Source organism: Vigna radiata, chromosome 11 (genome assembly GCF_000741045.1).
Source record: "Vigna radiata var. radiata cultivar VC1973A chromosome 11, Vradiata_ver6, whole genome shotgun sequence".
NCBI classification, from domain to species: Eukaryota; Viridiplantae; Streptophyta; class Magnoliopsida; order Fabales; family Fabaceae; genus Vigna; species Vigna radiata.
The window spans coordinates 2,831,164-2,855,795 of NC_028361.1; the positions used below are offsets into that span (position 1 = coordinate 2,831,164).

At 30.3% G+C, this 24,632-nt stretch overlaps 4 protein-coding genes across 4 annotated transcripts in view; 1 reads left to right on the top strand and 3 right to left on the bottom strand.

Moving 5' to 3' along the window:
- Nucleotides 1-497: 497 nt before the first annotated feature.
- On the top strand, nt 498-11,434 carry LOC106777308 (DNA mismatch repair protein MSH4). Its single transcript, XM_014664880.2, has 24 exons — nt 498-696; nt 1,823-2,014; nt 2,130-2,165; nt 2,264-2,376; nt 3,219-3,264; nt 3,680-3,726; nt 5,170-5,277; nt 5,349-5,424; nt 5,764-5,836; nt 5,922-6,067; nt 6,178-6,263; nt 6,721-6,860; nt 6,974-7,113; nt 7,208-7,258; nt 7,980-8,043; nt 8,500-8,643; nt 8,720-8,787; nt 8,903-8,961; nt 9,419-9,575; nt 9,658-9,710; nt 9,796-9,894; nt 10,562-10,676; nt 10,800-10,922; nt 11,208-11,434. The coding sequence occupies exons 1-24, from the start codon at nt 631-633 to the stop codon at nt 11,364-11,366; spliced, it is 2,361 nt and encodes a 786-aa protein (XP_014520366.1). The 5' UTR covers nt 498-630; the 3' UTR covers nt 11,367-11,434.
- Nucleotides 11,435-12,398: 964 nt separating this feature from the next.
- On the bottom strand, nt 12,399-14,447 carry LOC106776413 (60S ribosomal protein L15-1). The gene is made up of 4 exons (XM_014663866.2): nt 14,336-14,447; nt 13,303-13,469; nt 12,891-13,088; nt 12,399-12,808 (listed from the first exon to the last, which is right to left on the bottom strand). The coding sequence occupies exons 1-4, from the start codon at nt 14,337-14,339 to the stop codon at nt 12,563-12,565; spliced, it is 615 nt and encodes a 204-aa protein (XP_014519352.1). The 5' UTR covers nt 14,340-14,447; the 3' UTR covers nt 12,399-12,562.
- A 5,439-nt stretch (nt 14,448-19,886) lies between these two features.
- LOC106776610 (transcription factor MYB114-like) lies at nt 19,887-20,892 on the bottom strand. Its single transcript, XM_014664093.2, has 3 exons — nt 20,668-20,892; nt 20,447-20,576; nt 19,887-20,175 (listed from the first exon to the last, which is right to left on the bottom strand). Exons 1-3 carry the CDS (start codon nt 20,786-20,788, stop codon nt 19,887-19,889), a joined length of 540 nt encoding a protein of 179 aa, XP_014519579.1. The 5' UTR covers nt 20,789-20,892.
- Nucleotides 20,893-23,180: 2,288 nt separating this feature from the next.
- Nucleotides 23,181-24,632, bottom strand: part of LOC106777036 (peptidyl-tRNA hydrolase ICT1, mitochondrial) — a 3,765-nt gene continuing 2,313 nt past the window's right edge. The window contains exon 6 of the transcript XR_002666023.1: nt 23,181-23,636. The gene's annotated coding sequence lies outside the window, so the exon portion shown is untranslated. The remainder of the gene's footprint in view (nt 23,637-24,632) is intronic.

Sequence of the window (24,632 nt, forward strand, 5' to 3'; positions counted from 1 at the left end):
ACAAAAGTATCGTAAGTATCGTAATCCTCTCTAATTAATCACCAATAATTCTGATTAGTGAACCACCTCCATGATTTCAATTCCAATCGCAGACGTATTTTTCGGATAGCACAAAAATAATTTTATTCTTAACAAAGTTGCACATAAAAAAAAATGTCTACAATGATTTCACCTTTTCTCTACATATTTATTTTTCATTTTTATTTTTATAACTTTTTTTTAAAATCTATACTATTATTATATGAAAGAAATGTCTATTTTAGTGTACATTTGTTTTCAATTTTTAATTTTTAAAATTAAAACATACCACTGAGATAGTTAACATGTAAAAAGCAAATTAACAGTATATTGTTGAAAATATATAATAATAATGATATATATTGAAAAATTAACAGTATTGAATATAAATATCAATCGCGTCTAAATAACGCAACGATAAATTATCACTAAAATGTGTGCACTCTGTATTAAAGTGACTTATGGTCGAAGTTAAATTTCCCGCCATAATCCACGTCGGCGGCATAAAGCTAACTGCACCTGTGTCCAAGCATCGTAAAGAAACGGTTCTATAAATGAGAAATTACGGAGGGATATACGGAAATTTTTACTGAAAATTGAAAGCAGGCAACAATGGAAGACGACGGTGGAGAGAGTTCGAGTTTCGTAGTCGGTATCATCGAGAACCGAGCGAAAGAGGTTTGCTAAATCTATTCTATGATAAACATTTTTTTCTCGTTTGCTTTTGCTTCAATTTTTCTATTTAATCTTGCAAGCTGCAAGTCGTTTGTCGTAGTCACATATTATTTCGTTTTCAGCTAGTAATATTTCTTGTAGTTGATTGCGTGAAACTCACATAACAACCAGGATTATACTAAGGTTATAATTGTTCTTGTTAACTTATTTGCGATGGGAAATTCAGTCCAGCGTAGGAAACGCAAATATAGATATGATTTTCAAATTGCCATTCCACTGAGTGCATGTAGGGGGTGGAAATCATTTTCATATCCACCACATAATAGTCATTTTGTGAAGGAGTGGCTGTATTGTAGGTTAGTTTTAATTGTATCGAAATGTGTGTATTTGTTGTTTAATTTTCTGTACCTAATTCTTACTTATTGTTCCGAACTGTCTGTAAACGACCAAAATTACATGCACCATTTGGCGGTCAAATTTTTTGTCACTAAAGCTAAATGCCATTTTAATTGTTCTATCGTGAAGTTAACTCAAGGAATCGTCACATTTTCCGCTAATTGTGTAATTAACGTTTTCCCCGCTTTTTTTTTTTTTTTTTTGGGGTTCTGCGGCCATTTATTTCATGATATTAGTAATCTTTCTATCAACCACCGTGCAGTTCTTTTCTCGCTTATAGTCTTCTAATATTTTTTAACATTACAAAAAAAAAAATAAAATTGGAATGGCACATGGTATTTGATATTGGAAAAAATATAAAAAATGTTATTAACGATGTGATTAACAAGACAAATTGTAAACTCTACGGTAAAAATATATCCTCCATTAATTAATGACCAAGGCACTTTTGGTTGAAAGGATTTTTGTATTGTCCCGAGGGACATCATAGATGTTGAAGAAGAATCAGACAGGGAGGCTTTATGTTGTATTGTGTTGGTTATCAGTTATCAAATAAAAACAGGGACGCACCGATTGATGTTCCCTTATTTTATGTTTTTCGTAAGATATAGCAAATGGATTAAAGCAATTTTGAGATGGTTTGAATGCATTTTTTTGATGAACTTTTGGGTTTCAGCAAATAAATGATTTTTTTAATGCCTAAATGGAATCGAATCAATCAATTATCTAACAGGTTGGATTAGCTGCTTTTGATTTGAGATCAGCTTCGCTGCACCTTTCTCAATATATTGAAACTAGCAGTTCATATCAAAACACAAAGACACTACTGCATTTTTATGATCCCATAGTGATCATTCTTCCTCCAAACAAGTTAGCATCTGCAGTTACAGAATTGGTTGATAGATTTTATGGTTCGGTCAGGAAGGTAATATCACCATCTCTCTTTGTCCCTACAATTTTTTCCCATGTACTTTAGATGAAAAACCTTGGCGCATATCTGTCTACGGAGTTCATTTTCCTTGGAGTCTTTATTTGTGCAGGTAGTGCTGGCCCGTGGTTGTTTTGATGACACAAAGGTTTCATCAATTACCTATTGTCTTTCAGTTGATTTCAGGTTTTAGGAAGTTTTAAAGATATTTCTTGCTCATACATGCACTGAAGTTCTGTGCTTTAGGGTGCTATCTTGATAAAAAACCTCGCTGCCAAGGAACCTTCAGCACTTGGTTTGGACACTTACTATAAACAGTATTATCTATGCCTTGCTGCTGCTGCTGCCACTTTAAAGTGGTATTTCCAATTCCCAAATATTCATAAAGATTATATCCAATGATGAACTTTGATAAGTAATTGATTGTAATACCTGTATTTGATACATTTAATAGTTGTGTTAGTTTCTTTGATTATCTATTGAGGAGAAATCAAATCTTCTCTGAGTTTTGCCATGCTTTCTTATTTTTTGTATACCCGTCCATTTTTGTGATAATCTGAATTCATTTTCAACTCTTAAGAGCATAGGACAGTTTCCACTGTTTTGACTAATGTTTAAGGAAAGTTACATAGCATTTTCTGTTTTGACTAATGTTTAGTCCAAAATATTTCATTTGCGTTCTTTCCCCATTTTCATACTGTTTCCACTGACTAAAATATCAGTTACATTATAGTATATCAACTACATAAGAACTTAATAAATAAAATTCTCTAATGTGTAATTGTGAATGAAACTATCATAAGACTTAAGTTCACTTCACGGCCTAAGTGAGAAAAACTGCATGATGGAAGATCCCGTACTAGATATTAATTTAATATGGTCCTAGCGAGCGAACTATATTGAATTAACAGGGATTCTGAACTTTGACTTGACTGCACACACATTGTTGTCTTCTTATTGTGCTAGAGAAGGAACTTCAAGCGCTTAAATGTTTATGCTTTGTTAATTCTTGCTCTCCAAGCTTTTGTTGATCCATATCCTTCTCATATAAGATATTTATTTGGGTTTGAAGTCTAGGGATTAATGTGTCAGTATTTACACTATTTTGGCAAGTTCTTACATGTATACATGCATGCATATTAAATCTTTATTTTTGTATCGTTTGATTGCCGGCAATTAAGTTTTGACTGTACTTGAATAGGACGGAAGCAGAAAAGGGGATTGTTGTTACGAATCACTCATTGTTGGTATGTGTTCTGTTAGGCACAATTTTTTTATTGATTTTTTAAAATTTTAATTAGTTAATACTAATTTTAAGTCCATATTGTTGTGCTTATCTTATCACCGATATTTTCTGTCCCTTAAAGGAAATAAGGTTGTATATTTAAATTTTTTTTTATTTAAAATTCTTCATAACTATATATTTGGTTTTAAATATATTTAGTTTGCATGCACCTTCATTCCTTATGATATTTTTTCCACACACAAGATGTTTCACCGTTAACTTCCAACCATTATCTGTCATTATTGGCTAATGTTTAAACTCTTATACTTTAAGTCTTTAGCTGCAAATCCTGTATCTACTTTTATATAAATTTTAATCGGCAGTTAGTCCATGGAAGATTGTTCTCTATCCTTTTTTTGTGCCTTTCTCTATTTCAGGTTACCTTTAATGGATCATTTGATCACATGAATATCGATGCAACTAGGTCAGTTTGCTCGCATTTTTGTGTTATTAAGTGTCCTTTACTAATGAATGCTAATGCATTACGTTCAGATTCATAGATAGAAAGGCTAAAATGTAGAAGAAAGTAAAAAGAAAAAGAAGTTTCGGTGGCCAGTGAATACAAATTGGTTTGGTTTCCCTTAAAGGCACTGACTCAAAAACTTTAGTGGCCAGTAATAGACTATCTTATTATATAGTTAGCGGAGTGAATCCTCAATTTAATTCATTTTGGTTTCTACTCAATTGTTTTCCAACTTTGTTGACTTTGGCTATTATAACATCATTAAAACTTTTGTGGCTGTGTAAAACCTTTACAAAAAAAATTGTAGAAGTATTAATAGCTACACACTTTAACGGTATTAATAGCAGGAACCAAAAATGATTAAAATTTGCCTCTCTACAAACTAAAACTCATAATTTTACCTATAATGTTAAAGCAAATTTAAAAGGTATAAAGACCAAACCAGTAATTGAACCTTAAAAATAAATTGGAAGTGTTCCTAGTTTGACTTTCTGATATAGTATGGACACGTATAAATTTATACAAGGAAATTATTACATTACATGATGAAGCTGAACAAGGAAGTATATAAAAGAAACTCCTAAGTACAAGGTAATCACATTTAATATTAACTGTATAGTTAATCTAGAAATATGCCCCTAAATCACTATAATATAAATTTCTATTTTTGGAAAACCAATATTTGTAAGAAAAATGGTTACATGGCACCCTCTTTGGACATTCTAACATTACTATAAAGACCTTAAATACAATTTGTGCACGAATAATTTAGGGAAACTTTTCTCATTTATAGATCATACATTCATATTTTGTAACATTCCTAAAACTGTAAACTAAATTTTAGGAATCATAATAATGTTCAATAATTACGTTGAATGTATATGTTGACTGCTTTTGAACAGCAAATAAAATCCTAATAGTGGTCATGGGTTAATTCTGCAGTAACCCTAATTAGTGTTGCCTTCTGTCTTGTACTAATATTTATTAAGTGAAATTAATCTCTGACTCAATAAATAGAAAATGAGACATTCTAAATAGAAAGTGGGACTTATTGTTTGTGGAACCTTCACGAGTTATATCCAGTAAAGAGTGTGCTAAAAAATGATGCTCCAATTTCTATTTAAAAATAATCTAAGTGGATGAAATTAATATTAAAACCAGTCTATAATGTGGCGGATTAAAGTTCAAATTCAAAATAAAAAGTTTTTTTCAGCAGACAGACATAGTTAATTTAAAAAGGAAGATTTCATGATAATTGGTAGAACTGATAGCCACTTTCTAAGGGATTTATTTTTATAGAATATTCTTTCAGGGGAAGTATTTTGAATATAATATCCAATTTACTTTTTGCTGTTATCTGTTTAGTCTATGCTTATGAATTTCTTGGTTAAAATTTAATGACAGTGTCCATAATTTGGAAATTATTGAGCCATTTCATTCCACCCTACTGGGAACAAGCAAACAAAAGAGAAGTCTGTTTCACATGCTCAAGACAACAAAAACTATTGGAGGGTATGTGATGATTCACACAAGTTTCTTCATGCAGCATTAATTGTTTGACATTGTACATTTGTTTCCTTCAGGACTAGACTACTTCGTGCCAATCTGTTGCAGCCTCTAAAAGACATTGAGACAATCAATGCTCGACTTGATTGCCTAGTTAGTGTCAATCGCATTTTTTATTTTTCTCTTTTTGTGCTATGCCATATGCTCCATTTATTAGTTATGATTTAGATGTGTTCTTTCCTTTATTTTCTAGCCTAACAATTTTCTTTATATTTTCCACCAATTTTACAAGTCCACCCTATAGATTTCTGTCCAGATGTTATTCTTCATTAAGCTTCAGTGCTCTAGTCTGAAACTTACTGATGTGTTAATAGATACACTCATATTTGTAGTCTGGTTTTAATTTTCAAGCTTGAAGACCATCTGACGGAATTTTAACTGAGTTCTTTTGTATTTATTACTCATAACGTGCCTTCTAATATTTAATTTTAGGATGAGTTGATGAGCAACGAACAACTATTTTTTGGCCTTTGTCAGATTTTGCGTAAATTTCCAAAAGAGACTGGTAATTAAGAGCAGGAGTTGAGCAGATATCAGTATTTAAGTAGCTTATACATCTTTAGTTGTAATGCAGAACTGTATGGTTTCAGATAGAGTCTTATGTCACTTCTGCTTTAAGCCTAAAAAAGTTATAGCGGAGGCCTTGGCAGTTGAACGGGCTAAAAAGAGTCAAGTGCTAGTATCTGGCATAATCCTCCTTAAGACTGCCTTGGACGCCCTTCCTTTACTATCTAAGGTACCTCTCCCTCTCTCTCATCCGCTCACACCAGAATCAGGGAGGTATTCTGAAGGAACTGAATATATAAAAGAGGTTACAGATGATCATATCTTCTGCTAAAAATATAGGTGCTCAAGGATGTGAAAAGTTCCCTTCTTTCAAATATCTACAAGTCAGTTTGTGAAAATGAGAAATATGATCATATTAAGAAAAGGTATGCTAAGATTTTCTTCTGTGTGAGTATCTGCAACAGTTACGTGTTAGATGATGAATATGTTGTTTGTAAATCCATTGTCTACTTGAGTTTGTATAATTCTCAAGTTATAATGATAAAAAAAGATATTGATCAGAATATTCAGAGTAAAATATCATGACATGAAATAGTCAACAATTCTATATTTTACTGATAGAAATTACTTCGTCCTAATTCATTATACTTGCACATTAACAATTGGTCAATTTTTATCATAGGATAAAAATATATATTTACAACCCATTATTTGAATCAACAAATTTGATAAAATAAACTGTATACCCTATATGGTCATATGCTGTGAGCAAAAATATTTGCGAAGTAGTATTCTGAAAGAAAAGCTTATATGCTGTATTTAATTCTAACCAAGACAAGAGGACCAATCAGGTCATGCATTGAGGAGTTATTTTTGTTACAGGATAGGGGAGGTTATTGATGAAGATGTACTTCATGCACGTGTTCCTTTTGTTGCCTGTACTCAACAATGCTTTGCTGTTAAGGCTGGAATTGATGGCCTCTTGGATATTTCACGAAGATCATTTTGTGAAACCAGTGAAGGTTTGATAATTTTCTTACATGAGTTTTCTTTCCTGTCAATCACCAGTATAATATTTTTCCTAATGCAGTATATCATGTATGTTTTCTCAAAGAAATTGGTGTTACTTTCACAGCCATCCATAATCTTGCAAACAATTATCGAGAGGATTTTAAGCTGCCCAATTTAAAGCTTATCTTTAAAAATAGACAAGGATTTCACTTTGTAATACCACAGAAGAATATTCAAGGAAAGCTTCCAAGCAAGTTCATTCAGGTTGGGGATTGAATTTTTGTTGCTATATTTTGATAAATGTCCTTTTAAAATTTATATTTTCTAAGAACCTACTGTTCTTTTGGCCTTATATTAGGTTGTTAAACATGGCAACAATATTCATTGCTCGACTTTGGAACTAGCATCTGTGAGTAGTTTGATTATTTGGATTTCATGAACATAAGAATTCTATTGACCTTACGATATTGATGAATTGATAAAATAATACCGATAACTGAAATTGACACACTGTGCTTGTTGACTATATACTTATAATTACTTACATAAAGACTTTACTGTGTGTACATTAATTTTGATGGGATCATGGTCAGGCCAACTCTTTTATCCCAAGAAGAAAATGATTACTCTAATCAAGAATGGATCTTCTCGTGATAAGTCATGTGAAAAGTTTGTGTATCTCTCCCTTCATAAGTATTAAATAGGTGGAGGCCCCATCAAAGTTTGTGAATGTCCATGAAGAAAGGGGTATCCACTAATTTTCACCACAATAAAATCATGAAATTCATTTACATGAGGATACATTTCTGTTGCATCTGCCGCCTTCAAGTTTATGGAGATTCTTTTATTATATGAGATATCTCGTGTGCTAAGGACTCTTGTAAGTTGTCCTGTTGATTAGACATTTGGCTTTTAATTGTGGAAATCATCTTCTAGTTTTTTGGTTGGCCCCAAAACGGATTTTGATTCCCAAACTGGCAAATATTACTCAAGCTTCTAGCTAGAAGTATGACTCAAAATGCTGTTGCATTTGTTTGATATGATACCACACTATAAGTTGTTACTTTGTTTAGAAGCTTGTTTAGGCTCTTGAAAATCTCCATTTTCGTTTATTTTAATGAAAATTTCAGTTGAACGCTAGGAATAAATCTGCAGCAGCAGAATGCTATGCAAGAACAGAGGTTTGTCTGGAAGGTAGTACTTGACGCACTGCCATTTGCCAGTACAAATGTTCAAAGGCTTGGCATGTTTGCTCTTTGTTTATTTGGGAATGAATGCATATATTAAACTACTTGTGTTGATTTCGGCTGTTGACAAGAAAGGAAACTAGTGAAAAATTACTGCATTAGTTGGAAAATTCTGGTTGTTGCATTGCATTTATGCAACAAACATAATGCAATGTTTTTGTTATCACCATTTTTTGCTAGCATTATTTTAAAATTGATCTAACCTCACATGATTAAATTGATCTAGTTTAGCATGTAACTGATGTACTAATTTAGATTGGATTTTATCTTTTGTAGATTTTAACAATTGTAAAATTAACTAAAACATATCCCGATGAAGATGCTGTCTATTTAGTTCCTTGAACTTGCTTTATCTCATGTTTTCAAGTATTGAATTTATATCAATTGTAATAAAAAAATGCAGAACTTATGGATAACATTCGTGAGAATGTCTCTGTGTTGACACTACTTGCTGAAGTCTTGTGCTTGCTGGATATGATTGTCAATTCATTTGCTCATATGATATCAACTAAGCCCGTTGATAGATATACAAGACCAGAATTTACAGGTAATAAAGTTGTTCATTTCTAAAATTCTTTTGTTCATCAAGAAGATATTTCTCTATTGATATTTTTCTTGGATAGAGAATGGGCCATTGGCAATTGATTCTGGTAGACACCCAATCCTGGAGAGCATACACAATGACTTTGTTGTACGTAATGAACATATCCAATAGTCACTATAACTTATCTCCACAGGACCACACTTTTCTCCCGTTGATGTATTCTGCACCATTTTTGGCAGTAATTAATCTTTTTGCATTTCAGGCCAATAATATATTTTTGTCGGAAGCCTCAAACATGGTGATTGTAATGGGCCCTAATATGTAAGAAATTTCTTTTACGTATATGAGGTGTACATTTAAATAAAGGAAGATTGAGGACAATAAAATTCATATTTGCTTTGCTAGACTAGAAAATGACCTATTCATGAATCATGACCTAATGCCTCTAGCAAGAATAAGGGAACAGTAACGGACATACTAGTGATATGCTAATGTAAATCTCACAATGATGAGCCAAAAGCAAAAAGGATACCGACCAATTTTACTTAATGCCTCTTATATGAACTTGTGACTTTGAAAAAACTGATGAACTATATAAGCTGAAACTAGACTTATGTGAACAAAAAAAACATGCCTGGTGTATTTTCCTTCAGACAATATCATGAGGAGCTGGCATCAATATTAATCATTATTTTTCTCTGATGTACAGTTTGTATAGATATCTGCTTACAGGAAGAATATCAAATTGAGATTTATTTTCTACATTCCCTTCCCCTAGGAGTGGAAAGAGTACGTACCTTCAACAAGTGTGTCTCATAGTTATTCTTGCTCAAGTTGGATGCTATGTACCTGCTCGTTTCTCAACTCTTAGGGTAGTTGATCGTATGTTTACAAGGATGGGCGCAGTTGATAATCTTGAATCCAACTCTAGCACGGTACAATTTCTAAACACCCACGTTGTTAGACAGTTTGATCCATGTGGTTTAGAATTATAGATGAAGTTATATGGATATGTAGTTCACGACAGAGATGAAAGAAACGGCTTTTATCATGCAGAATGTTTCGCGAAGGTAATGCTGCACCTTTTGATCTGCTTCACTCTACATACACACAACAGGTTTAATTTTTTTTCTACAAAAATTTTGATGGACGCAGGAGTCTGATTGTTATGGATGAACTTGGGAGGGCTACTTCATCCACAGATGGATTTGCAATGGCGTGGAGTTGCTGCGAGCATCTTTTGTCACTTAAGGCGTAATCTTTCTTCCTTTTTTATTATCAATATGCAATTATAATATCTTAGATTGTAACTCGATCGAAAGTTACAAAAATCCAATTATTATGTTATAAATGAACATAATCAAAATAAAAAATCAGTTTGAAACTAAAAAAGAGAAGATGTAGAAATTATTATTATTGTCGGACGTAATTAACATTAATAGAAACTTTGTTTAAAGTATTAGATTTTTTTGTTAAGTTCATTTAATTTTATATAAAAGAAAAAGTATTTTTTACGCTGCTTAATTATGTTAATTGGAGATTATGCTATTATTTATTAGCATTGAATTGGTTAAGTTTTGTTTATATTTAAATTCATCTAACATTAATATTTTTTTTATTGGGACTAAGTTTCCCGTTTTAAAATTCAGCTTTTTATTTATAAACATCAATTATTGTTTGAAATACGTTCTTTTGCAGACTTTTTTTTTTTCTTAAGAGGCACATGAAATCTTAAACTTGTTATTGGTTGCACGGGTTTCAACTGATAAAAAAAAAGTTGCATGGATTTGGTGTTAAATTGTTAATTGAAGGAAAGCTTAAAGCTGGTAAAGTTTTCATCAAACATCCAAAGAACATATTGTTGCTATTGAACTGATGATCTTTCTTTTCCCTGAATCATATTTTTTCCATCCTTCTTCAGGTATACCATATTTGCGAGTCATATGGAAAACATATCAGAGTTAGCGACTATCTATCCCAACGTGAAAATTCTTCACTTTCATGTGGACTTAAAAAACAACCACTTGGACTTCAAGGTGGTATTTCTATATACTTTTAAAAAAAAATGATACTATCAACAATCCTATTTGGACAATTATCTGCGAGCTGCATTTCTGCTTTCTATAGTTTCAATTTTTTGTTTTTTTTTTTCAATTTAGTTTCAGCTTAAGGAAGGAACGACACGTATCCCTCATTATGGCCTTCTGTTAGCAGAAGTGGCAGGATTACCAAGTTCGGTGATCGAGACAGCCAGAACGATCACAACTAGGATTGCAGAAAAGGTGTTTTTATTTTTGATCAGTTCCTTTGTGCATTTATATTCTTACAATGAGCACTTGTAGATATTTCGTCAACGACACTGAAATAAGCCATTCCTAAGTAACGCGTTCTGGGGGATTAGCTCGCCAAAGTTTTTATTAAACTGTCAACAGTAAAATTCATCTGAAGTCGTTAATATTGGTTTGATGCATTTGGTCCATATCCATTGATATTAGTTGTGGAGAAGCTGTTAAGATTGAAATACAAACTAGTACTGACATATTATGTGGACTTGTTGGTGTGATTAGGAAGAGAAGAGAATGGAAGTTAACTGTATACAGCACTATTCAATCCAGAGGATATACCATGCTGCACAGCGCTTGCTATGCCTTAAATATTGCAACCAAGATGAGGATACGATTCGTCAAGCTTTGCGGAATCTTAAAGAAAGCTGTACAAACCATTGAAATCCACGTAAACCCCGGATTTACTTTTTAATAAACTGTCACCTCTGTTCTTACTCATAAAACTATACATTGGGTGTTTTTTTTTTTTTTTTTTAAACAATCTATGAAAGGATTATATTTTTCTAAATTGAAACAACAATTACAATTTTTTTGCTAGTTTAGGTAAATAATATATTTTTTTATATATAGTTTTTTTTTAATATTTGTATCATTATATTTCACTTAAAGATAACACTTTTTTCTACAGAATAAATTTGATAGTATAATATTCATTAAAAATTTACATAAACACTTTTAAACCTTACTATCCCTTTAACACCAAAAAATAAAAATTAATTTTGTAGGTAATTTTTCGTATTATATATTTTAAAATAAAAATATGATGTGATTGGTGTTGAACTTGAATAGGTGTGTACTTGAATTTTGGGTGTTTGTCTATCATCACCCTAATATTAAATCATTATAAAATAATTTAAGAGTATATTATAACGATATATATATCTTTAAAGATAAAATAATAATAAAATATAAATACTATAGGGAAATTATTGATACCTATATGTAAATACAAATATATTACTTAATTTACATATATAGAAGATTTAATTATCTTATTTTAAAATAGCCGTATTAAAAATTTTAATTAAACTAATTATATTTAAGAGAATGAAAAAAAAAAATTAATGAGAATTGTAGAGTATACAAATAATGTTGAAAAGCTAAAATAAACGAAAATTCCCGAACTACAAATATAAGTAATAATTAATTATTTTTTATTCTAATAATTTCTACCTAAGCATTGTTAATAACAAAATTCGCCTAATTGTACTTATAAAAACACTTACTTTATAAGAACCTGTATACTGGCTTTAGAAGTTAATTGAAGCGAATGGTTCATCTAGATTGGCAGTTGAAACAAGACCATAAACAAAAAATCGTTTTCTTCCATATAAATACAAAATTCGTAAATAAGGTGCCCCAGAGATATTCACTGCATCGCAACTCATTTCAAAGGGTGGTAGATTAGCTATATGAAGAATATCCATTTTAACATTGGAAAATAAAAAAACTCCACGTTAATCGAAAACGATGTATTGAAGCGTTCAAAACTCATTCCAAAGTCAAAACATCAAACAAGTGCCATGTCCTCAAAATAGTATTTCATAAATTGAAGCAAAAATAAGATAACAGAAATTTTAACGGTAGCGGCGAAGTGACAGGGTGTTGTTCCTCTTCCAGGTTGCCCTGCGGGATGGACGAGCCTTGTGGTACAGATGTCCTCTGCCACGTAAACCCCTGTTGCTTTTCCCTGCAGAGGTAAGCCCACGCAGCTCCCTGTGCTTATGCACTGGATTGCAGAGCCAATTGATTCTGGGATCATTTCTAATAGCAGCATGGGCAACATCTACCAGAATTATCTCGAAATACTTGTAAGTCGAGTCCTGAAACATACAATAGTTATAGATTTTACCAACACCAGCACATGATTCACAATCAAATTCAAATGTCAAGTGAGTAACAAACCTCGTTCACCCAGTAAGAGTTTAGGACTCTAAGTCCACCCAGCTTCCGTCCAGCTCGCTCCTCAGCAACGGACCTCTTGCTACGCTGGAATTTTAATTGAGTAACACCCTGGTTTGTTGGCTTACCATAAACAATACCTTTGGGCACTGGCCTCTTTCTGCCACCTCTACGCACACGAACACGATACACAACGTAACCCTGTCGTGTCATAACCACAATCATCACTGGACTCAAACAAATAGCTTTACAACAACAAAAACACACAATTATCCAATACTCAATTATAATTAACCCCATTTACCAAGTGCGATTATTTTATCGAAATAAGTAATTGAAACAATACAGTGATTGAGATAAAAAGGTATACACTACTTAAGTAATCAATAAAATAAAATTAGAAAGAAATAGTTACCTGCTTAGCCTTATAGCCCAAGCGACGAGCCTTGTCAGGGCGGGTTGGCCTGGTCAGACGAACAATGGAAGGCTGCTGCCTGTACTCCCAGCACCTCACCCGCTGCAAAAAGCGCATAACATCAGACTGCTTCTTGCGCCATAGCTCTGAAACATAGTTGTAGGCACCTGTGCAAATCACACCAAAAAAAACTCTATCAATACCACTCCCAACAAAGACACCACGTAATTTTATTAATATAACCAAGAGATATATATGAACTCGTCGACCTTAATAGCCACACACTATAACTTCCACATTTACAAGTACCAAATGCCCACAAATTAAGAGGATAGCATACATATGATTAATAACTAGATTCGAAATTGACAGTAAAGAGTCCTTAAACCTAATTTAATGATAAACCTCAAACCTGTCCAATATTTAACTTTAATAGATTTTCACCACCAAAATCAGACGTGCATCATAAACAACTATTTTGCTAAAACAATTAACTCCCGCTCCAAAAGGCCAACTCAATTTACAATCCCTTGGATCTGACTATCAACTATAAAAAATATACAGAGTGGAAGTAAACAAGGCTATCAGATCCTACACTCCAACTTTGACAGCACAGATAACACTTACAGCCATTAAACAATACAAGAGAACTGAAACTAAAAAACATAAAGAACAAGTTATGAAAAAACAAGGCACGATTTCAGACCAGAAAAAATTGGGCATTGCAGGATTAAAACCTTAATTGCCAGCTAGCACTAGCAAAAACAAAGAAACATTAACACTGAGACACAAGAAGAAGCGACCAAGATGGTTGAACTTGGCGAACATATAACGGTGTTTCTCTTATTTAAGCTTTTGCACTAAAACCCTAAACCCTCCTCAGGAAGCTCTACCGAAACAATGGAGGGAAGGTTGAGTAATCGTCGTTATGGAACCAAATAATCATTCACATTCATGCATCAGATCCAACAAAACATAATTGAAAAACAATAACAAATCATAATCCGAATGGGAAGGTAGACGGAGAACATACCCATCGCGCAGTCACCACAGTGGAAGGGTTCTACCTCACCCAAGCCAGCTGAAAACTAGGGTTTCAGAATGAGTTCAAATACTTTATAGAGCCACCACTTCAAGTACAGGCCTTTAGTTTCAAAAGTGGGCTTCTATTTATTTTTTAGTTTTTGGGCCGGGCCTGCGGTGCTGATTAAACCTCTTTTTTGTCAACAAACAAAAAGTTCAGTTTTATCCTTTGAAAAATGACGTTTTTTTTATATTACCCATTATTTATTTCATTTTATTACTTTTTTAAATTAAAAAAAAAAATACACGATTGAGTTGTTGACGGGAAACATAACCAATCTCGTCAGTCTAACTCTTTAAAAAAAGCTGAAACTCAAGTAATAATATAATGACTAAAATGATGCTACATAATTAAATTTAGATGTTGATTTAAACTAATATAATAATATTATAGACTTTCAAAAGTTCTGTGACTAAACAAAAGGCTTATTATATTTTATATGAAATAATATTCGTTTTAAATGGTAAAAAAGTAGTTTAAGTAAAGCAATGGTCTTCAGTTTTAATGGTTACCAATAATTTAAATAGTATAAATTATTGTTTATAATATTTACCAGAAAACATCATGATACTATAAAATTATTTAAATAATTTTCTTATATACAGAGAGAGAGGCATATGACATGCTTTGATATGTTAAAAAATCCTTTGAAGTATTCTCAAAATCTCTTTTAACATTAATGTCTTGATGTTAAGTATGCATGCATATTATTAAAAGTTAATGCTTGTGATGCATTGTTCCCTTTATTACTCCTTTACAATTTTAATATGTGAAATTTAAATAAAAAAAAATAGCAGGAATTAAAGAATTAGAGTGTTTATAATAATAAGAATTATAATGTTTATACTCTATTCTTAAATTTAACTTCTAAACAACATAGAATTCCATGATAATATTCCACATAATTATCATTTTTTAAAATAGACATTGGAGTGAGAAGAGAAGTAGCTCTTGGAATCCCTTGTTTTAGTCCATGTGTTTGAAAGAGAAGCATTAGAGTCATTCAAATTGAAAAAAAAATATTTTTTTAAGAATTCTTTTATAATCACTTATGTAGTAACTTGGAATTAACACATTTTTATGAACCGATAAAATAGTGACACATAGTTTATTATTAAAAAAGATAATGATACTTAAACAACATTTTTTTTGACAATATTTGAACATCATTTATGTGTAATTATGTGATTGATCCATAGTAATATTTATGATTATTATTATTGATTATGAAGTAATTTTAGATCAATCACAGAATAATATGTAGATGATATTTAAATGTTGTTAAAAAAATATTGTCTAAATATCATTATCCTATTAAAAATTTGTTATCGTTTGAATCGAAAATGATGAGTATTGATCTGTGATAGAAGCTTTTGGATAAATGTTTTTTGGTGCAGCATCTTGTATCACGTCACTGCCAGAGAACATAACAGAAAGAAGGACTTCTGTAAAGAAAAAGTGAAAGATAATTTCATGTTTGCACTCCACAGAATGTAGCAGGACCAACCAAGATAGATATCCTTCTTCTTCCCATTCAAGGATACTACTGTGTCTTTATTCCTTTTAATGTCATCAACTGCTTTCAAATTTAAAAAAGTTTATTATTTTCATATCTGAAATTGTTTTACCAGTTTACATAACTTTTTAACTTTATTTTTTTTACAATCATAAAAGTTGAATTTTTAATAATCAAGATACCCTTGAAAATAGGTTGTCCATGGTGTATGTAAGAATCTAATAGAATAATGGTGATTTTATAAAAAATAGTTTTTTTTTAAATAAAAACTTTATATAACTTAACCAATGTGAAAAAAATGGCTTTAAAACAGTGATAATTTTTATAAAAATAAAAAGTTTCTCATTAAAAACGTTTATATAAGTTAATCTTTTATTACTAAAATATTATAACAGTATTATATTATTGGATAAACTATCTATAGTTATTTTCTAAATTTTCACAATGCAAAAGTGGTATTGAAAAAATCATCTTTAAATAATGAAACATATTGCTTAAAAAATCTTAATTAAGAATAAAACCAAATCATCTACCTTATTTCATTAAAAAAAACTATTTATTTAGCATCCAACTATTAGTTAATATAAGTATTAATTTACTGTAACCGAAAACAGGGGAGCTTTTGTTGTTTCTCTTTCACGTTTTTTTTAATAGAAAAATTATTAAATATTATATTCAACAGGTGTACAGAAAATAAACATATTTTTAATTTGTTTTCTCCTTTTATTTGATGTGCGAGATACTTAAAGATAAGTGAAAAAAAAAAATTATACTCTAAAAAAAGTCTAAAACAAATTACAAAATTTTAAATAACCAGTTAAAACCTCCCTCGGACAATATATACTTACCTATAATGTGCGACTATGTCTTTTTTTCTCTTTCCAGAAAATTAAAGGAAATGTTTACTTATAATTTATCATTTATCAGAATGATAAGATCTTTCTATTTTATTCAATATATTTTAAAAAATATTAAAATTTATATGTGGTGTCAAAAGATGTATATATTATTACATAGGAGTGGTGGTTGAAGAAGTAAGTTAGGAGTAAAGGAATCAAAGAATTTAAAATAAATACAGTTATACAAACCTAAAAGAGAATGAAAAAAATAATTGTTAGATTTGTGTTAGTATAAATATTTTAAGAAAGATTAAACTTTGATCATGATGATTCAAACTAAGTATACTATTTTATTGGTGAATATTTTTTTTATTATGCATGGTTAATATTTATGACGGGGATGCAACGAAATTCATCCAAACTATAAAGCAAGATAGAAAAAATATTATTTAAAATTATTAAAAACTTAAATGGTAAATTATTTATTTTTTGAATTATGAGAGTTACTGTAAAAAGTTGTAAGAAAATTATGGGTAAACAAAGCAATCCTCCACCCCAGAGACTGTATGTACATTGCAACTTTTATTCACATGCTATCATGAATTTGCAAAGCAAAATGTCAAAATGTGGAAAAGAAATAATTATCTCTTTGATGTTTCTTTGATACCTAGTACTTAATTATTATTATTATTATTATTATTATTATTTATTGAAGAAACCAAAACAAGACAATATATATTTGTTCAATACTTTTTTTTTTGCTGATTTCATTTTTCATGATAGTATAATCAACATATCCACATGTATTATCACACATGATTATAAAAATTTTAGTTGAAATAACTTGAGAAACAATTAAATTAATTATCCAAACAATATAAATATTATTGAACAACATAATTTGAAGATATCAAATTATCAACATATATAGTAAAAAAATAATTGTAATAAAAAATATGAAAAATGATAAAAAAATAATAAAAAAATTATTATTGAGGGAGCTCAACTCAATCTAACTAACTTAAAGAATTTAATTTACAGACTCAACTCAATCTAACTTCAACAATTAATTACAAATTAAAGAATTGTGTTTGAACATAAATTATTGAAACTCATTATTTTTAATTATGTCCTATATTGTATGGCTTCTAATTTGAACTAAATACATTTTTAGTTTTTTATTTAGTATTAATTTCAGTTTATTGAAAAGATAGTTTTCCCCTTGAGACAGACGATAAATTAAATTCAATCATTACCATGATGGTCAACACAACCATAACGTTTGAAATCCTGAAATCTATAGCCTTTTTAAAAGAAAGACGAAAGAGTTAAAAGGTTTATCAATTTTGGTGAGGTAACTTTTCATATAATACATTATGTCATGTCTATGTTTCCGGCTTGTAAGGTGAGGTCTGCACTCCACTTATATATTATATCCCCCTCATGCCGAGGTATATACATCTCGAGCGTGAGACAAGATATTAATGGGTGGTCCGATCTCCACTTATATATTATATCCCCCTCACGCCGAGGTATATACATCTCGAGCGTGAGACAAGATATTAATGGGTGGTCCGATAACGGTCCAAGAGCGGGTGAAACAATCTGCCCAACAAATATCGCTAGGATAGACTCTAACCATAGCTCTGATACCATGTTAGAAAAGTGGGTTCTAGGCTTGTAAGGTGAGGTCTGCACTTCACTTATATATTATAAATTGACCTTATCTCTAGTCGATTGTGGGACTTCCAACACATCCAATCACTATTTTCAAACATTCATGTCCTCTTATCACAGTGTCATCTAATCAGCTTAGCATGATTTATGTCACTGAATTTCATAGAATGTTATATAATGTAAATTTTCTATGGATCATTTTTTTTTTCATTGTATTTTTAAAATACATTCACCTTAGTATCTTAATGGTTTTAATATGTTTTAAACTATAAAAATTAATGTGCATGTATTTTGAAGACAGCCAAAGAGACAGCATAAAAAACTTAATAAAAATTCTAAATTTCCAAAATATCAAGATTTTCATTTTATTTGATAGTATTAACTTATTTCTTGAACTTATAAGTCAAGAATGATTGATTAGTACAGAGTATTTATTATTATTATTATTATCTCTAACATTTTAATATATTTTTTATTATTTGTATATTATTACCAATTAATTATTACACTATTATTAATATTTTTAAACATATTTAAATTTTAAATAAAGAAATTCAATGTATTGAAATCTTATTAAATAAATAGCTAATTAGTAACTTAACGTACTTTTAGTTCCCATTTTGAAAAATCCCTTTACTTAGTAAAGTTTCATTTCACTATAATATCACCTTAGTAATATAGAAAATTTAACATTGAAATTTTGAATAACGTTTTTATCTTTTTGGAAAAAAAAAATATTAAACCGAATGATCATATTTCCTTGGTATGTTTGTTTGTTTTTTTTTTTTTTTTTTACCTTTTTCGCAGCCACTAATTAAAAAAAAATAAAATCTGATAAAGTAATACGTTAACTTAGTGAAAAAAAATAGTTCTCATATTATACTATACATGATTTGGTGACATTTTAATTATTAAATATGATTTTCAGGATTTTCCAACTAATTGCTAATTATTTTATGAAATAAAAAACCATTACTACTCAAGAATCACTTTCTAAACGTAGATTTTTTTTTATCAACGATGAATTTAATTATAAAAATAAGCGAAGGATATACAATACAAAAAATTATATATTTATGCAATATATAAATTAATTGATTCTAATCAAATTTTGCAAATCTTACTTTTATATCATATTTTTGATAACTTTTTTATTTTTGCAATCTGTAAATGAATAAATTAACGAGATTCCTCATCAAATTTTTAATAGACAAAATAATTAACAAATTGTTCATAAATTTATTATAAACACGGGAAAGGCATTTAACAAACTTATCAAGTACTCATTAACACGTGTTATAGTTAATTTAATTATATATATATGATGTAAGTTCCACTAAATACAATGATGTGAGTTCAAATTATTTAATGGAACTCACATGGATTTCTTGACTCTACTTATGACCACATAAGATGTAATATTTTGAACACAAAACACAGATTAACTTAATCAAGAAGACACGTAAAGTTAATCACTCCTGAACCAATCGAAGGAATAGAGTCCTTCAATGGAGAAATTGAAGAATTCGTTGACGTCAAAGTTAAATTCTGAGTACACACTTCCATCATCAGTGGCTACTTTATGCTCTACTGCTACTTTTTCCTCGCTATTCTTAGTCGAATGTCTTGGTTGCGCCATTGAAGTTTCTGCTTTCACCTTTCTGTGATGATTAACTTTTTTGCACAAACAAGTATTCCAGTAGTTCTTTATTTCATTGTCTGTTCGGCCGGGAAGTCTCCTAGCTATCAATGCCCACCTTCACAAACAATAATATATCCATAAAGGACAATGATATTTTGACAACTCTTTTTTAACAATATTTTGACAACAGTATACATGTCATTATTTTATTGGTCTGTTTGAATTTATGTTTAAAAAAATATTTAAAACGGACCAATCATAGACTGTCATGTATGCGTTATCAAAAAGTTGTCAAAAAAAAGTTGTTAAAGAGACTTCTTTTCATATATGTTCATAGTTAACAACATAAAATATTAAATATCCTAGGTTTTTAATACGACAAAAACCTGTTTCCTAGCAGTTTGTGAAGCCTGATAATCAAATCCTCTTCTTCAACTGATATGTTGCCTCTCTTGATATTGGGTCTGAGATAGTTTAACCATCTCAACCTGCAACTTTTTCCACATCTGTTTAGACCTGTTAACATATGGAAGGAAACACATGCATGTCAAGAAGAATTAATATGCATGCAAGTCAAAGTAATTTTTTCCAAAGATGAATGATTAACCTGATTTAACTGCAATAGTTTTCCACCTCTTTGCACCGTGAATTTCAATGCATTGAGCTAGTCTTTGATCTTCCTCCGCGGTCCATGCTCCTCTGCTGTTAGTTTTCTTGGAGGATGCCATATATGAGAGGGATAAACCCTTGAACTGTGAAAAGAGTTTGGTTATGGCATTATTTATGGGAGACTCTGGCCATTGATTGATTGAAGTTGTAGGCTTCAATGTTCAATGGCTTCATCATTGTTCGTCACTCATTCCGGGTTCAAAATGAGATACCAATGCTTTAAGTACGAGGCGCCACTACTGTTGTCGGTTCAAAATGAATACAATAATGTCTTTTGATTCTCTCCACTTGATACTGTATTTTTTCAACAACTTTTTTTAATAATTTTTTTCACTATGTCTAACTATTTTATTCATTCATATATTCGAAACAAATCATTATATAAATAATTGTAAAAAAGTTGTGAAAAAAAAGTTATTAATTTTCTTAAACAATCAATGATAATTTCGGGTTTCTTTTTCTCTCTTTCTTCTGTTTGTGGACTTTGCATGACAACATTTTAGATTTATATTCAAACATAGATCTCATATAGTAATGGTTATTATTAATTACTTCATGTAAACTAGTGTATTTAACGAAAGATAAACTTTATGAAGAAGCTAATTGTCAAAAAGGTATAAGTTGGAGGAAAAATAAGAGGTATGACACATGTTTTTGTTTGGGATCATTCGTAGTTTGATCGCCTCTTCTGTTTGTGTCCTATGTTGTCAAAAAAGTTGAATGTTTTCTAAGATTGGTCTCATATAACAATAATTAGTGGCTTTGTCCATATTGAGGGAGTGGGAATCCAGCAACATGCATGATAGCAGCTTTAAACAAACGTTTGAACAGTAAGAACACAAGTTTCTATGTTGAAAAAGTAATTTGTACTTCGCAGGTTCTATATTGGCTTCCAATGCACTGTTCTGGTCTCATTTCAATTCTTCTTCCCACCCCACCTCATCATCCTCTTTAAGACATTTCAAAAGTAAAACAAACAATGATGAACTAAATAAATAAATATATATATATATATATATATATATATATATATATATATATATATATATATATATATATATATATATATATATANTATATATATATATATATATATATATATATATATATATATATATATATGAAATAAGTTTGTTTTACTTTAAAATAATAATTTTTTGACATGCGTAAATTTTTTACATTCATTTAACATTATTTTTGTTTATTTTTATTTTTTTATTTTTTGAAAAAATACAAAATTTTATATTTTTATAACCATTTTACCTTTATATTATGTGTTAAATGAATGTAAAAGTATGTCATGATATTATTTATCTTTACTTTAATATGTATTGTATGAAAAGTAGGAAAAGGATATTCTTATTAAAAAAAGTAACTACTTAACTAATAAATGCATTAATGTTTTAATTATATTTTTTCTTTTAACTTGAAATAGAAACATATTTTATATTATTAAAATGAGATGTGAAAGTGATTTTTTAAGAGGGTATAGCTATCATTTTTCTTAAAAATAGATAACTTTTGATCTCCTTTCTTTCTGTGTTCTTTTTATCTTTGCCCTTTTTCTTCTTCCTTTTTCTGACATGGTCAATGACCCAACAACAGTTGACTTTACTATATGCACCCATATGGTGAAAACTAAAGTGGTGGATTAAGAAAGATACCTCGTGTGTTTTCCTCTTAATTATGGCTCATTAGATAATACGAAGGATAAGTGCTACCAATTTCACCGTTTTCCAGCAAGAAAACTACATACATCTTGCTGTTAATACAATAATTACATTATCTATTGTATATTATTGGGTTAAAGTAGATTGCTGGTTTTCGGAAAGGGAGGAGGATTTGGAGGGAAAAAGTAAAATGGTTATATCTTGGAGAGGTTTTACATTAATTACATTTGGTAGTCGGAAAGTATTTTCTATCTTGGACTCAGTTTAAATGGATGTAGAAAATGTATTTTCATAAATTAAATATGTAGTTCTTTTAATGTAGTGTAAAACTTGTCCAATCAGTGAATAGATAAATTCGTGAATTAATGTAATTTTCTTGCAATGTAGTGGAAAATGGTGTAATTTGTGGACTTATCCTTCGTATTGTCTAATAAACCAGAATTAATAAGAAAGAATATAGTGGAAAATAGTAAGGTCAACGGTTATTGGGTCATTGACCATATTATAAAAAAGAAGAAAAAGAGGCAAAGATAAAAACAGAAAACACAGAAGGGAGAGCAAAAATGATCCACTTTTAAGAAAACTGATAGCTTGATACCCTCTAAAAAATCCACTTTCACATCTAATTTTAATAATATAATAATATAATAATATACATTACTATTTTATGTTGAGAAAAAATATAATTAAAATATGAATGTATTTATTTGTTAAATAGTTACTTTTTTTCAATAAGAGTATCACCATCCTACTTTTCATACCAAGCATATTTGAGCAACACGAACTTATTCGTATATATATATACCTGTTGATAAAAAGAAAAACTTTTTTTTCCACATTATTACACTTTGCTATGCAAATTCAGAATAAGCATGTGAAGAAAAGTTGAAATGTACATGAGAGTCTTTGGGATGGAGGATTCCTTTGTTTACTCATAATTTGCTTACAACTTTCTTTTTATGGTAACTAGAGAGTTAGTAAAAATATTTTGAGTTTGAACTCTGGTAATACCAAGTTGTTTTCTTTAGTAGTTGATCACGACTTCAAATTCAAAATCACTTTTTCTTTTTGTGTGCAACCATAAGACCGACAAGACTCTCCGAGCAAAAGGCCTTTTGGCACAGGAACATTTCTTATAAGTTTTTTCAAATGTTCCTCGAATTCATGGTTATATTTCATCCATTAATCTAATGTGTGTATCCAGTAAGATAGTGTAAGAGGATTGTGCTTCTGCAACCTGCAGCCCAGTGATTCAGAAATGACACCAAATGAGAATATAGACAAAATGAAATCGACAATATAATGTTTGATAAATGAATCTAAAGCAACCAATAGTGGATAATTTACTAAATTGATATAACAGTCTCAAGTTTCTGGTCATGCTAGTCCCAGCTATTTTTACTCCTCCTAAATGCTTTCTTAAGTGAAAGCACTTTCTTGCTTTTAAGGCGTTTCTGTTCGCCTATAGCAGCCCTTCAAATTTGCAAATTTGATTAACAGCTGTCAGTTACATGTTGTTCACCATCAAATGATTCCGTATTCCTCACTAGTCCTTATACTGGATTCAAACAATTATACCATGCACTAATGGTATACGTGGTTCGTAGTACAATTTGGTACGTGGGACAAAGACTTTTCTAGATATGTGGAACAGAGGGGTAAACCCATTTGGAAGTGCAAGACTCTAAATTTTACTAAACTAATACATACTAAAATTAACAACATATGAAGCAAGAAAGTTTTTGTGCTTGCACTAGGTACATTATTTGGACACTGACTTCAACTGATGTTGTGCACTTTGTTTGCACAATGCATCAGTCAGATTTTGTTTTAAAAGTGTCAACCCGTTATTATCTATCTCCTAGTGGCCAACTCCTCCGGATACAGATTCCAGAGCCTTCCCAAACACCCACATATGCAGAAGCAGAGTAAAGTCACTGTCCTATGTTTCACAAGGTCTCAATACTGGGACGCTAATGGGTATTTTGGGTCACAAGTGACCAATTGGAATGGAAGTTCCAAAATGTGGAAATGAAAATCAACAAACTCAACAATGAAGGAAAAGACAGCCAATAAGTAATAGGGAAGCAAAAAACAAAGAATTATAGTCCAAAAATACACTTTGACAATAACACTTGATGCTTTGCTAAAACATTCTTTGAACAATTTCAATAATATATATATATATATATATATATATATATATATATATATATATATATATATATATATA